The 16,724-nt window shown below is 44.8% G+C and overlaps 1 protein-coding gene across 1 annotated transcript in view; it reads left to right on the forward strand.

Annotated features, from left to right (window-relative positions):
• Positions 1–16,724, forward strand: part of LOC137432623 (syntaxin-binding protein 1) — a 116,888-nt gene that overhangs the window by 9,726 nt on the left and 90,438 nt on the right. The window contains exons 2-3 of the mRNA XM_078783430.1: positions 2,191–2,240; positions 11,405–11,486. Of these exons, the coding sequence (XP_078639556.1) occupies positions 2,191–2,240; positions 11,405–11,486 (132 nt within the window). The remainder of the gene's footprint in view (positions 1–2,190; positions 2,241–11,404; positions 11,487–16,724) is intronic.

Raw genomic sequence — 16,724 nt, forward strand, 5'->3', positions numbered from 1 at the left:
TCCTTCCTCAATTTCATTTTCATTTTCTTTCATTTCCTTTCTTCCATGTCCTTCATCCATTTAAACTCCTTCCTAGAGTTTAGCCCCCCCCCCCCCTTCCCATGCCTCCTCCCCCCAAGCCCACTATGTCCCACAGATCTCCCGATTTCCCTGTTCTCTACTGTTGTACTTGTGTGTTTCCCTCTTTCTCCCCATCTTGTTTCCCGCTCCCTTTCTCACATGTTTTATGTGTCAGTTTTTTTTTTTTGTGATTAATGTTAGCTCTTACACGAGCCTCGATCTTGTATACAAAAAAAAAAACTCTCGAAGTTGTTTTATGCCCTTCCCCAGGAGTTCTACAGACAGTTCCTTGGACTTAATGGTGGAATTTCTGCTCTGACATGCACTGTCAATTGTGGGACCCGATATAAAAAGGTGTGTTTCTTTCTAAATCATGTCCAATCCATTGAATTGGCCACAGGTGGACTCAAATCAAGTTGTAGAGACGATCAAAGGAAATTCAAGGATGATCAAAGGAAATTGGATGCACTTGAGCTTAATTTGGAGTGTCATAGCAAAGGGGTTGAATACTTATTGACTTGAGACATATCAGATTTTAATTTTTGATTAATTTGTAAAAATTGCTAAAAAAATAATTCCACTTTGACATGACGGGGTATTATGTGTAGATCAGTGACAAAGAAAATCTCAATTTAATAATTTAATCCTTTTTAAATTCAGGCTTTAACACATCAAAATGTGGAAAAATTCAAGGTGTCAATACTTTGTGTAAAAAGGTGTAAGGTGTAAAAAGAATACTTTCTAAAGGCACTGTAAATCATCGAAGTCGCCGAAGAATACCCAGATATTCTTCAACAGCCACAATTATTCCCTCATTGTGGGGTCGGCCAGGGAAGGTTGTTGGCCCAAATCTACTGACTGGCTGGCCCAGCCGAACGTTTGATTCAATATCTTGGAGCAGGAATTTTGAATTTGGCCAGGATGCCGGTGATAACTCGCTCTTGATGGAGGACACCGTTAGATCGTCAACATCCACCAGCTAGTGCTAGCACACAAGACACCCAATTTAACATCCATCCGAAGGATGGGCACACACATTGATGCCTTGAGCCTGTGAAACACCGGGATGGCAGTTTATAACTGGGTCGGCATTGGAACTCAGGTTAGACAATTCAGAGGTAAGTGCGCATACCTCTTGGCTATCCTTGTTTAATATGGTCTTAATTGCCTCTGTGAATATTGGTGTGAACATAGTCTGCAGTAAAAACTACAAATGCTTGTTTTTACAAGTAAATCGGAGGCATTGTTCTGTTTATGATATATTCAAAAGATAATTAGGTGATAACTCTATTGATCTTGAATAAAATGTTGGTCTCAGTAGAAATGACTATTGATCTCAGTGGAGAGCATACCTCCGGTAAGTGAACAGTTTACGTTTTGTATCCAGGTGAACGGTTTACGTTTAAAAGATTCTACTAGCCTGATCCGGATATGGATCTTCACCAACATAGCATCAAATCGTCCTTATCAGACGCCCAACGGGTCCACGAAGTTTCGTCCAAATCCTTCCACAACTTTTTGAGATATCCTGCTATATATAGTTTTTGGCCCAATCTCCCAATGGTGAAGAATCGCTTAAAATTTTATACGATCCGAATCCCGATCTTCACCAAAATGTAATCATTTCGTCCTTGTCACATACACAACCAATCCGCCAAATTTCGTCTGAATTCACCCACAACTTTTTGAGATATCTTGTTCACAGACACAGACAGACAGACGGATGAAAACATAACCTCCATCCACCTTTGGTGCCAGAGATAAATATGCTTTGATGAGGGAAACTGATGTCATTTATGTGCTTATAAAGGTACATTACATAATTTTGCATCGGTAAGTGAGCAAATTATTAAAATATAAGGTTTTTAATTTACAACTTAATCCTTATGTTTATTACATATATACATACACGCACTTGTTGTACAACCATGGCTGCTCTGTCTTCTCGCACCTGAGAGTGTTAAATAGTCTGGTACCTTGCCTTACTTTTGTTTATTTTTGAAGCGGCATTCATCCCAGTGTCCCCCCTCCACCCCATACCCAGCTAATATATTAGTTTGCTTTTCCCCCTCTATAGATTGATAACCACACACAGGTGGAATGTAATGCTGTATGCTGTGACATTTGCAGAGATCTTGACTGATGTCATCCAGAAGGTGAAAAAGAAAGGAGAATGGAAGGTAAGAGTATAAAGTAAGAGCTGTAAATGCATTTTAATCATAGTAATTTGATTGGCATTAAGAACGGAGAACAAACAATTCTACTTTTGGTATATTATGATTATGACGCATTATTGCAGTGCTGAAGGAAAACGAGTGGAGTCGGCTGTGGTGTCCTTTCAAATGTCACCGCAGCCGACTCTGCTCCGTATGCCCAATTCTTTCTTTGCTTCCAAATGTTGTCCCTAATCCCTCGCTCTCTGTACCCACCCTACTCGGTCACACCCAACTGCTGCTGGACTGTCTTTTTCACCTGAAAAGGTGAACAGGTTTCTGGCAGCCCTCGATTCCGGTTTTGTAACTGGATCGGATGGCATCGGTTCTAAAAACCTGCTCTGCTACTCTTGCACGTCGTCTTTCTGCTCTTTTCTCCCTATCATTTGCATGGAAATCGGCTAACATCAGTGCATTACAGTATATTAACTACAACGGCACTCGGTAGAATGCATACCTCCACGAGGCTGGCCATTTTACGTTTTGTACCCCACTGATAGGCCGGATCTGCATCTCGACGTTAATCGAAATCTAATCGGCCTGTTCTTGTCACCAGACAAACTCATCCACCAAGCTTTGTCATAATCCGTACCCAAAGTTTTATCGTGTTGTCATTTTGGCCCCTTCTCTCAATGGTGAAGAATCGCTTAGAATTTTTTAAAATCGTATCCTGATCTTCACCAAAAGTGAACAGATTCTTCCTTGTCACACATCTAAACTGTCCAGGTTTTGTCCGAATCTGTCCCATTTTTATGAGATGTACTGTTTACAGATATGAATGATGAATATGAATTATCGTTTTAAGGCCATTTTGCCCCGCTGGAGCGGGGGTTAGCCTTGCGGCCCCCATGACAATCATGGTTCCCTGTTTGAGGCAATGTTTTTATGGCCGGATGCCCTTCCTGACGCCAACCCTTAGTCGCCTCTTACGTTGCGCATGGATATGGTGTACCTATTCTAATTCGGGGTACACACCGGGATCATTCATCTCAGCAAGCTGCTACTCAATTTGCCGACCTCAGAAGGATGGCAGGCTGAGTCAACCCCCCTGGCGTTAATTCAGCGATCGACCTGGATTCGAACTAAGGATCCTCAGATCCCAATCCTGCACTCTAACCACTAAGCCAACACCAGTACTCTTTACAGATAGATAGGTGAAAACATAACCTCCACCCACCTTTGGTGATGGAGGCCAAAAAGATGCAAAAATCAATTGGCTTGCTTCATATCAGCTGGGTCATAGAATAAATCATCAAAATTGATATGGTTTTTTTTCCTCTTTTTTTTTTCTTTCTTTCTTCCATCACCTTACTTAAGATCATCAATTCGGATTCAGACCAGGTTGATCTACTTTGGAGATGCTGTTGCTACTCAACAATGGATGGAGGCTGGCAATGCCAGACATGAGATCAGGGCCGTCTCCTTTGACATGTCTCGAGCTTTCGATCATCTGGCATTCCGTCTTGCTCTCCAAACCCTATGCCTATTAGCAGAGCAGTTAAGAGGAAGCATCGTTCATTTTTTCAGGAAAGCACCAAATTTGGCACAGATGTAGTATGGGTCTATACAATTGTTTTCCTGAGGGGCGCCCAAAAATTCAGAACCCCTGGTGGCCGCCGTATTGAATTTCAACATGACCGCCCTCTGTGACCTATTTCCCTCAATAACTTCTATACTACGAGTGGTCTTGGTCTTGTATTGTGGTCTTGGCAATAGCACACTACTTTACCTACCAGTCACACGGTGTGGAGGAACTCTGGATTGCCATTGGCACTGGTAAAAGCTACCGCTACCTTGCCATCCATAAAATTGCCACCGGCGTTGGCCGCAGGAAGTCCGAGTCTTTGCCATTATTTCATGCCTTCACTGGCTGTGACACTGTCATTTTTTGCCCAAATTTGGAAAAAGACAGCCTGGAAGGCTTGGGAGGCATACCCCAGCATCACGCAGACCTTTCATGCTCTCGCTTATAGGCCATCTGTGAACGCTATTACTTTGGAACTACAGAGCATAGAAAGATATGTTGCCATCCTCTATGACCGGACTACCGAGATAAAGACAGTGAATGACATGCGCCGACACTTGTTCACGAAGAAGGCAAGAACAATTGATCACATTCCCCCAACAGCAGACGCCTTCGAACAACACCTAAAACGTGCATGTTTTCAGGCTGGACACGTATGGAGTCAGGCACTTGTGCCATACCCAGAACTTCCATCACCAGCTGATTGGGGCTGGATGAAAACAGGGACTTCTTGGACACCAATTTGGACCACAATACCACTGATACAGGAGGCATGTTCAGAGCTTACAAGCTTCTATTGTAAGTCGGCCTGTAAAGGCAACTGTAAATGCTCCAGGGCAAATCTGCCCTGCACATCACTGTGTGACTGCGATGGACAGTGCTTGTAGTACTACGCGTCTGTGCGAGAGCCTCCACCTTTCAAGTGCCCACAATATTTTAAGTTAAAACCTCAACTGTGTGTAACTTTGATTAATTAATACCATTCCATTGTTATCAGAGACCAATAAAACAATGTGTATCACTTGGAATTGAAATTTTACCTAAAATACTAAGAGATTCAAGGAAAATGGAAACACCATGGTGGCCATCTTGTAATTAAAGATGATGGATGCCAATCTTTATGCAATTGATCCCATTGGATTCAGAGACCATGAAAACATGGGGGTAAGACACTGGAACTGTGGTGTTATCGCTCATAGTATAGAAGTTATTGAGGGAAATAGGTCACAGAGGGCGGTCATGTTGAAATTCAATATGGCGGCCACCAGGGGTTCTGAATTTTTGGGTGCCCCTCAGGAAAACAATCGTATAGGTCCATACTACATCTGTGCCAAATTTGGTGCTTTCCTGAACAAATGAACGATACGCCCTATTTTTCGGTCTTAACTGCCTAAGTATATGGAATCCAAGGCCAACTCCACTGTTGGATTAATTTTTACTGACCATGGACCAGCCTCGCTGATCGGTGCAAAATTTATACCATGTATATCTTGCACCGATCATTGAGGCTGGTTCATGGTATACAAGTAAAAAAAAAAAAAGTAAAAAAAAATAAAAAATACACACATACATCCATATACGTACATACATACAAGGCCTTGTATTTATTTTTCTGTCATGGAGTAAGAGACCACACATTCACAAAAGTCCACCGTGTCCCCCACATCCAGGGTAGTGTACCCCCACCTTCACGAAGTCAGGGCCACAACAGAGTTTGAGACAAAGGGCTGGTCCATGGGGTCCGATGAGCACTCTAACCATGACCGCGCTGCCCTGACGAATCCGGGCCGCAAGGAAGAATGGGGAAGAGTTGGCCTACGACTTGGGTTGTTGGGTACAACCACCGTGACGAGGCGTCCCCGATAGTTGCAGCCTGCGAGTTGCATTCCACGGAACATCATGAGACTGCTCGGAGCGGCACGGCAAGATCCGGCAATCATCACGGCACAGCTCAGAACGGTCCGTAACGGCATGGCTCAGAACTGTTCGTAATGACATGGCTAAGATGGAACGTCAAAGCTCACGGCATGGAACAGTTCATCATGGTTCAGCTCAGAACGGTATTGCACGGCATGACATGACATGACATGGCTTGGCACAATCCGGCAGACTACACACATCGCATCATGACATGGCTCGGAGCAGTCCGTAACGGCTCAGAACTGTCTGCCATGTCCCGGCATGGCTCGGCTTTACATGGCACAGCTTGGACTGTCCATCACAGCTCATCGCTTTGAACGGTCTGGCACGGCTCGGAAGGTCCATCGCAGCTCGCGGCACGGAACAGTTCGTCACGGCACCGCTTGTCCAGTCTGTCAGGTTGTGTCATGCCTCACGGCACTGAAGAGTTTGTCACGGCTCGGATAGGTCTGGCATGGCATGGTTCGGCTCTGCTCGCTTTTCAACTATCAACATCATTTACCTGAAGGAAATTCTGATTGTTTTTTTTCTCATAAACATCATTTATATGGCAACTGATGGAATCTGACGAAGCATGACTTGCAAATATAGAAATGTTTTATTTGCCATTTAAAATTCCATTATCACTGAAAATAAATATATTTATAAAATAATTGTACCTTTCTTTATGAAACAAAAGTGAATCTACAAGCCTGTGAGTTGTATTATTCAACTACTGTGCTGTGATGCTCCTGGCCCCATCATATTTTATGGGCTATTCCCCTTAGTAAAAAACACCTTTAGAGGCCATTTTTCCCCGCAAGCGGGGGTTGGCCTTTTTCGGGAACCGTGGTTGTTGTTGTTTTTCGGTCCCCTTTTTGAAGCAATGTTTTACGGCCGGATGCCCTTCCTGACGCCAACCCTTTTTGCCGCCTTTAACGACAAACGGGGAATTACCAGTGAACTGGTCCTCAAATTAGCCGACCTCGGAAGGATGACAGGCTGAGTCAACCCCCCTGGCGTTAATTCAGCGATCGACCGGGATTCGAACCCAGGATCCTAGGAATCCTAAGCTGGCACCCTAGCCGCTAGCCCAACACCAGGGTTAAAATAAACATGTTAATGTTAAAAGTAGTACCATAATAAACATGTTACATGGACTGGCAGTGTACAAATTTCAATATAATGGGACCCCTCCCCCCTCCCCCCCCCCCCCCCCACTCTCCTGTTAGACCCTTGCATTTCTACATCATTCTATGCATTATTCGGGTTTGAACAAAAATAATGTTGAGCCATTCCATCTCAGAAATGGCTCGCCCGATATGGTTCCTCAAATATGTCATGATCCGATTGCTTATCGATTGTCAGGAGGTTGAAATTCAGACTCGTCTTCAAGCCGACTAATTGTTTTGAGTGCAGACCGGTCCGGCCGACCATGTGTGCTTTTCCCGCCACCTTCCTTTCGGTCCACCGAGTCATCTCCCAACTTTGGCCATCTTCTGCCGGTTGTCATGTGTTCTGCTATTGTTGTAGGTAGATACTCCTGACACTGGCATATCCTTTAAAGAGTGCCTGGGTCCTGAGTGGAGGAGACATGAATTTTTTGTTATTCGGCATCTTGTGTCCTTGTATGATAAGTAATTTCATAAGGAAAAGTGTGCCTCATGGCTTCTGTCATTTTGTCAAGAGAACTATCAGGTTAATTTGGGGTCTCTGGAGAGTTAAATTGTAGAAACTTGGTTTTATTAACTGTGTGGGAATATCCCCGCCAATTTGCAGACCTGCGGCAACCTCTTGATGTAGATGTGTGAAGAAACACTTTCATTTGGTCATATTGGTCTATTATAGACCCAGCACAAAGTTGGTGGTTGTGTTTGGCTGCCATCCATGCCACCACAACTATTAAAGTTCATTACCTACTCTCATTTGAGATTTATTCTTTTGATTTCCCTTGAATAATGTTGAAGCCTGCTGACTGTTCGCACATTTTTGTCATCCCTTTGCTTTTGGTTGTCAATGCCTAGTACATTTCCCTCACAATATGAGAGGAAATTGTGGTTAATTCGGAACTGATTTTGTCTTTTGCCATGTTCAAGCAAACGTCCGGTTCCCTCATGCAGGCTTGTATATGTGTTCATCATGCACACTTTTGCTGTCACATTTTCCTTTGCCTTCTTGCTCTCTCCTCTTCCTCCTCTGATGTTTTATTATGTATTAAGTATTTGTTTTTCTTATTTTTTATTTGGTGTTTTATTATGTATTAAATATATATATATTTTTCATTTGCGCACACCATATCGCTTGCGTTAATTCCTTTTAGTCTTCTCTTTTTCTCCCCCTTTTTCCTCCTCCTCCTCCCCCTTTTTCAGTTCCTTCTTTTTCAACTTTTACTTTTCTTTTCTTCAGTAATATGTAGATAGCTCCTTGCATAAATGGTGAAGTAATCACAAATCATTGAATTTCAACAGTCCCTTAAACTGAAATTGACCAAAACTAAGGGGGAGGGGGGGGGGGGGGTAATGATGGATGGAACTGTTGTCGACTCATTTCCACTTCCACATATTAGTAGCTTTTGGCAAGTGAGTATTGTACAAGTTCTTGAATGTCCACTTTGAATAATCCCATAGAGTGAAATGAATGAATGAATGATCGTTTTTAAGGCCTTTTTTCCCGCTAGAGTGGGGGTTAGCCTTGCGGGCCCCATGACAATCATGGTTCCCTGTTTGAGGCAATGTTTTTATGGCCGGATGCCCTTCCTGACGCCAACCCTGAGTCGCCTCTTACGATGCGCAGGGATACGGTGTACCTATTCTAAATCGGGGTACACACCAGGATCATTCATCCCAGCAAGCTGGTACTCAATTTGCCGACCTCGGAAGGATGACAGGCTGAGTCAACCCCCCTGGTGTTAATTCAGCGATCGACCGGGATTCAAACCCAGGATCCTAGGATCCCAAGCCAGCACCCTAACCGCTAAGCCAACACCAGGCTAATAATCCAGGCTGATAAATAATCCCATAGAGTATACAATTTTTTTTTTTTCCCAGATGTGCTGTTCTTTTGTTCAGATATCGTATTATCATTTGAGAAGTGTCGGTGTGTTTGTATTTTATGCACCCGATAACCATTGGCCTGAGTGAATTGTAAACTTGTGGTTTATGAGGGTGAGGGGTGGAAGTGCAGGGAATGTATTCGGCAGTTCAACCTAAGGGTGAGGGATGGGGTGTGGTTGGACTCTAATTCGTTTTATTTAAATATTGTTGCGGATCTGTCGCCGGCCTTCTCCCCTTATCAAGGGGGGATTAATCCGCTTGTCTTTACTGACCTGGCGCGACCCGAGACCGATTACGTCCCTTCCGGACAGCGCAAAATAGGGTTTCGGGACCAAATTCTCGCTCGTACCTACGTACTCGCGCTGCCCTGGAAGCGAGGAAACAAGCCTCGCACGAACCACGTGAGGTTGGAATATGCCGAGCGGTTTGCGTACACGTGATCCACGCAGTTACAATTAATGGACCCCGATTTAAGCGATCTTATTCGTGCCACGCTTAGTCAATGGAGAAATCACGGGAACGATCAAATTCAGAAGAAAAGGAAGAACAAATAGATTTCATGATTATTGCACGTATTTACAGTTCAGGATGAAGAGACACAGGGAAATCCTTATACAGTCTTATTCTTAATACCCAAGGACAACGGGCCCGTCTGACACACTCACACGGGGATTGCAGATGGGCAGGATGATGGTCATTTTCAGGCCAAACGCGCCGGCTTGGTCGTCCAGGAACGGCCCCGTCCGGCTCTCCTCAGTCACAGCACGTCCCGCGATGATGGCCAGCAGGCGGTGGAAGGATCCTCGGAGCGCGTCCCTCGAACAAAGGCAGATGATGAGGCAGGAAGGAAACGTACGCGTCTCTCAGCACGGCTGGCGGTTTCACAGCGCGTTTAACAACCAGCGCGCTATCACTCGCGTAACCCAATGCACTATAGCGGCTCGGCTTCGAGCTCAACCGAGCGTCACTTTAATATGAGCGCGTATATTGGCTCATGCGCGTCTTTCTCCGAATGCCAACTGCTCGACCCTCCTCGTGAGTCCCTGGTGGCTCAATCGCTCTTACGGGCTGATAACTTGTTCAAGCGCCTCTCCCCTCAAAAACTGTTCAAGCGCCTCTCCCTTCTCATAACTGAGGTGGGGGCTTCGCACAATCGGTTTTATTGCCAACCCTCTTAGCCCGATCGAATGTTCCAACCACGCCCTGTGACGCAGTGCTGCAGCCACACGCTGTGAGCCCTAATTGGTGGCTCATTCTTACCGTCATCGCCTCTGACGCTCTGCCTCGACTCCGCCCGACCTCAACGCCGGCCCCACCCTTTTAGGCCTATCTTGTGTTAACTCGACTAGTGAGCGAGCAAAGGGCAGCAAAATGGAGGGTGCCTGTAGAGGTGGAATGGTTTGCCGAAGTAGGATCTATTCTCCTGTCTTTACACAACGCAGGATTAACACGAAGGGGCCTACTCTCACATATACTAAGACATAACTATACTACAAATGAGGCTACGTATTGCTTGTGTGACTATCTATGGGGGACAACCTTTAACCTTTATTGAGCTCACTGTACACATCTCAAAACCGTAGCAATATGTTTGACACGGCACAATCACATATTACAAGTCATAACATAACTATTACAAGTATTACAAGTCATAAATAGAACATAACATAACTAGTCATAACTGCGACTGTCGCCAATATGCCTCCGCATAGTCCCACACCGGGTAGATGCCATCACTGCATTCTCTGGCTCTCAGTTAACACGGAGAGTACGCCACGGATGGTTAATCGAGCTTAATGAGGCGTTTCCAATTCAATAGCGGATCATACACGAGCCGGGGGGTTTGGGGGAGAATGCCGCGTCTTACCTGACGGTCCTACGATCCGACGATGTCTTCACCCTGAAAATCAAATCAATCCGACGCGGAGGTAAAATGTACAAAAAGAAACGATTTATTTTACGGAACCTGAGAACAATGAACGCAATGATAAATAATGCTCCTAAATCGGGATCCCGCACACCTCACTTTGAATACAAGCTCGAATACAATGTGCCAAGTTTAAATTTTTTCCATTCAGTGGTTTTTGAGAATTTTTAAATTATTTGCTTTTAATCCAAGATGGCTGCCATAGCACGTGACCTATGACGTCACAATTATCATAAAAACATTCTGCATGGGTGTCACTCCTACCCTGAAATTTTCTTCTCAGTCGGACATATGGTTGCTGAGAAGAATGAGGTTTAGCTCGTACGGACGGACGGACAACCCAAAAACATAATACCTCCGGCGACTTTGTTGGCGGAGGCATCATATAATACGCCAATGCTGGGGACAATGGACCTGTCCGTTGTGCTGGGGGAATTATCCCATCCATAAGGACGGGTTATTCACTTGTATTTTTTAACAAGCATAAAGCCTGGTGTACAAAGTTAGCAATTTGTTCCTTCATCTCTTCAATGTTGATGTTTAACTGAACTATCCCGATTTTTGTGTCCCCTGTGTAATAAAGTGTCTCTTGCATTTGTTGTTCATTCACATTGATTTTTGTTCAAATGTAAAATCCTTTAAAGGGTAATGAGAAAAATTGTGCTTCGTTTATGTTTGCCTATCAGCAGCTGTATAAGGTGTTGTGGTTTTGCTGTTTTGGTTGCAGGTTCTTGTGGTTGATCAGTTGAGCATGCGCATGCTGTCCTCCTGCTGCAAAATGACAGACATCATGACGGAGGGCATCACCAGTAAGTCGAATATAGCCATTTACCTGGAAGGCTGACATTAGAAGATGCTAGAAAGTGGATATATGGTAATTCCATGCTTAACGCAGTGGATGTGTTCCTGAAAAATACCGTGCAAAGCAAAATCTCGTGTGAAAACAATTTCCCGATGAGAAATGTAAAAGGTTAGGGTTGCGAGAGATAGAGAGAGCCAACATTTTGTTGGTTCTGTTGTTCGATCCAGGTAAGGTACTAGACAGCCTTTCCATATTTTCCATTAGGGCTCTTCCTGTACAACTTATTTTCGTAGCACTTCAAGGGGTAGCACTTTTGCATCTCGCTTTGATTTTGTCGACATTTTTTTTTTCTTGGTATACAAGATTGAGGCTCATGTAAGAGCTAACATTAATCACAAAAAAAAAAAACCGGACATACTATAAAGGGAGTGGGAGATAAGATGGGGGGAGAGAGGGAAGCACTCAAGTACAACAGCAGAGGACAGTGACATCGGGAATCGGGATATCTGTGGGGGGTAGGAGGCATGGGAAGGGAGGGTGTGTGGGGGTTGGAGGTATAAAACGCATGGACACTGCTAGGACTTCCAGGAAAGAAGTTGGTATTTCCAAAAAGTGGATCTGGGGAGAATTAACGGGGGTAGAAAAGATCAAGGTTTTGGATGGGGGAAGATAAGAGATAGTGGTGAACAGCTGTTTTAAAGACCTGGAGGGAAGAGTGGGATTGAAGGGAGTGGGGGAGTTTGTTCCAGAGGTGGGAGAATAGAGGAATGAAAGAGTGAAGGTGAGCAGAGAGTTTTGATTTTGGCAGTTTCACCAGAAGAGGGTTGCTTGTGTGTCTTGCAGGAATATTTTGGGGACAGAGCACAGATAGAGCAGGGGGAGCAAGGCCGGCGAGGAGTCGGTAGATGACAAAGACCACCTACCTGCCTGCGGTGAGAGAGAGAAAGGCCCTCGGTATCGGCTTCGTCACGGGAGATTCCAATGATTCTGAATGCTTTGGTTTCAACAGCGTGAAGCCGAGCTACGTGCGAGGCAGGAGCACCAGCCCAGAGGGGAGAGCAGTATTCCATTGAGTTGCGGATGAAAGCTTTGTATGTGGTGAGGAGCTCAGAAGTGTCCAGAAAGGACTTCGCACGACGGAGGATGCCCAGTCAGTGACTGGCTTTGGAGGTCAGCTTGGAAATGTGGTTTTCCCAGGAAAGATCATGACTGATAGTGAGACCGAAAAGCTTGAGTGACAGAACTTCTTGTTGAGAAAGTAGATGGGAGGGTTTTCCAGACGGTCCTTTCGGAGAGACAAAGTGAGAGTGTGAGATTTGTCAGGATTGAAAGACATGGTCCACTTGTTTGACAAGTTTGTGATTTTGTCCAGGTCTGCAGAGAATGAAGAGGCTGCTGCCTGCCGATCTGAGGTTTGGGATATGGAGTGTCAGAGTGGTCATCAGCAAAGAGATAGCATTTTACAGAGTCGGAGAGATCATTGATGAAGACCAGAAAAAGCACAGGGCCCAGGACACTGCCTTGAGGAACTCCAGCCTGATCAGGAATGGGAGAAGAGAGAATTCCATTCAGGGCCATACGTTGACTGCGACCATAAAGGAAGTCTGCAAGCCATGTGTTGAGGTTTCCATGGATACCATGTGAGGAGAGTTTGGTGAGCAGGGCCAGGTGCCAGATCGTATCGAAGGCACGAGGTATGTCGAGGTGGACAGGTCTGATTTCCTGTTTGGCATTGAGGACCTCCATCCATTGTTGAGACAGCAGAAGCAGCATGTCCAGAGTAGAGTGACCTGGTCTGAATCGAAATTGATGATCAATGATCAAGCCATTGGCGAAGAGGAAGGATTTGATGTCAGAAGTGATGATAGATTCCATGACCTTGCTTATTATTGGGAGCAGGCTGATTGGTCTGTAGTTGCAAGGATCTGTTTTTGCACATTTCTTGTGTAAAGCGGTAATGTTGGCTGATTTCCAAGCAGATGGCAGATGACCTTGAGCAAAAGAGAGGGTGAAGAGAATTGAGAGAGGGTGTGAAAAAGCAGCAGAGCAGGATTTTAGGACCCGTGGGCTGATGCCGTATTGTCCAGTTGCAGAATCAGAGTCGAGGGTTGACAAACTTCTCCACCTTGTCAGGAGAGAAGGACACAGAGTCCAGGAGCAGCTGGGTTCGACTGGGTAAGGTGGGTACAGAGAGAGAGAGGGATGGGTTTGGGGCACAAGATTTTGAGGCAAACACAGAACTTTACTGTGTATTTTCATCATTCCTTTTGGCCCCATACTAAGTAGGTGCAATGGAGTTATGGATATACTTGTGGTATTGTGTTTATATATAATCCAACTGTGGTCACATAATGGCGTGTCACCCCTCTGGAACACTTTAAGCACTTTTGAGCACAGCCGTTCTTTTTTGAACATCTATTAGATAATGCCAACTGTATTGTTACCTTCGCAAAAGCGGAAGGTTATGTTTTGATCGCTGTGTATTTATTTGTATGTCTGTGTGTGTGTATGTTAATCGCATAACTCAAAAAGTATTCAACCGAATTGCATGAAATTTGGTGGGATGATTGGTTATTATACGGGACACATTTGATTAGATTTTGGGAAACAGATTTGCTCAAATTCTGACTATTTTTAACTCGATCGTATTTCACTCAAAGTTATGAGCGACTGAAGAAGAAGATGTCCATCCAGGATGTCATCACTATAACGCGATCTCCCGCGATCATTTCAACCTAAAAAAAAATTATAATTGCAGATTTGTCAATAGATGAGGCATATTAACAAACGAATGAAACAGATTTGCTCAAATTCTGACTATTTTTAACTCAATCGTATTTCACTCAAAGTTATGAGCGACTGAAGAAGAGGATGTCCATCCAAGACGTCATCACTATAACGCGATCTCCCGCAATCATTTCAACCTCAAATGAAATTCAAATTGCAGATTTGTCAATCGGGGAGGCATATTAACAGACGAATGAAACAGATTTGCTCAAATTCTGATTTTTAAAAATCGATCGCATTTCACATAAAGTTTCACATCGCATACACTCCCATGCCAAGTACAGAACAGTAGCTGCGGCGAAGGTATGCGCTCTACCGAGTGCCCGGATTCTAGTTGATCTTTGATTTTCGTTTCCTGGCATTTACCCATGTGGGTCAGCAGTGCGGCTGGTGACTGGTTGCACGGTAGAATGAATACTGCCTTTTGAGACCTTGGCATCCTGTTGCAATTTTTTTTTTCACTCTCTAATGGCACCAACTGATTGAAGGTTTTTACCATGCTGGCAGCCTGTTCTTGTCATGTGATGGGAGACGAAGTAATTTCCTTCCGTTTGCAGAGGCTTTCATTGTTCCTCATAATTTTTGTTCGGCAGTCTTGTGTCAGCCGGGCTGTAACAGTGTATTTGCTGACACATTACCATCGTCGGTGAGATTGCCAATTACGACAGTGGGTATGAGTGCTTGATCTGGAAGATTTTAGGAGCAAGGAAGAAGTTTGGCATGTATTTTTTTTTTTGTGCTCTTCTGTAAGCCAACTTGAGTTTGTCGCTGAAATTGCATTTACAAGTACCGAAGGCAAGGAAGCCAAACATGTAATAAGCAGCGATTTGCAGAAGGAATGTAATCGCTAATTTCAGCACAAAATCGATGATCTGCATTGGCGACAAGATAAGTCAAAACAAATAGGAAACAAAATACCTGAAATGGTAATTGATCTGCCGTGAATAAAAGAGAAGCAGACGTTTTAAGTCAAACCTTTCGTTTGAGCAAAATGGAAAAGCTCTCATGCTCTGGAAAAGCTCTTGCTTGGAAAGGCTCCTTTGCTCTGCCGAAGGGTACGGCCTGAAACATCAGCTTCTCTTATTCACGTTGGATCAATTACCATTTCAGGTATTTCGTTTCTTATTTGATTTGCATAATTCTTGTAGTTGGTGCGGTCTCTGGAGCACTTTTTAAAACCCGTTAATTCTTGCAGGGTCCAAAATAATTAGCAGCCTTGCACCCTGTGGATTGCAACACTGCACAAGTGTTTTGTAGGCTGTGTGCACACCACTGAAGAAGGCTTCTTTGTGTTTTGTGCACACTATTTGGCAAAATCACACACTTGCATACCTCCTATTAATCTCATGGCCCCCAATTAATCTCATGGTGCACAGTGTGTTGAGAATTGGATTTGTTCTCCATGCTAATTATATATATATATATATATATATATATATATATATATATATATATATATATATATATATATATATATATATATATATTGTTACAGATCGCGGTTAGATGTTATAGACCGAGCGGTGGTGTAAGACCGCGACCTAACAAAACTCACCCGATTCACCCAGAACTTTGGCCGTATCGCACCGTAGCTGCTCAATGAGGGAAAAGACAAAAACGACGCAATGCAAGAGGAAAAGGAATTAAAACGAGAAGACGTACAGACGAGTAATGGGGTTTATTATTTACACACACAAGCAAAAAGGAGCAATCAAGTTTATTTACAACACATAAGACGCAGGTGACACAGTGCAAATACTAGCTTATCTACAGGCTTAACTTATCCCATGACAGAACAAACAAAAGACACTGACTCACGCGGGGAATTGCAGGAATCGCAGGATGTGGATGGCTGGAGGGAGAGGGAAGTCCAAGGGGGGTCATGCAGCACGATCGGCGCGTTTAGCAGCCGCCGTTCCTTTTCGGCCCTGCTCCAAACCGCCGCCCAGGCCCCAAGCGGCTGCCGGGTGTCGCTGCTGCTCCCGCCTCCACTTGCCTTGCCAGGCCTTGTCCCACTCGTCTGGTCCAAACCCTCCACTCTTTCTTGGTCCCTCACTCTGACCACCGACTCCTCACCGCAACCAACTCTGTGCAACCAACTCTGACCAACGGTGCAACCAACCCTGACCAACGGTGCAACCAACTCTGTGCAACCAACCAACTGTCCAACCACCTCTCCTTTTACTTCCGTGCGCGCCTTTTTATAGCGCCTCCGGCGGTTAAGCCGCCGGCGTTCAGGACACGCCCATCGGGGTGCTCACCTCGGCCCTGGTTGGTCGCGCGACCCTCGGGCTCCGCCCTGGATGACGACGGGCGGGCACGCCCCTCCCCTCCTCTGACGAGGTGGAGACACGCCTTTCTTCCCTGACTCGAGCCTCGTGGTCAATGGCGGTTATTGGAGGGGAGGTAATATTGGCAATCGAGGCTCGGCAATGACGAGAGGGGATGTAATATTGGA

Source organism: Myxine glutinosa, chromosome 8 (assembly GCF_964187855.1).
Source record: "Myxine glutinosa chromosome 8, kmMyxGlut1.1, whole genome shotgun sequence".
Lineage (NCBI taxonomy): Eukaryota > Metazoa > Chordata > Myxini > Myxiniformes > Myxinidae > Myxine > Myxine glutinosa.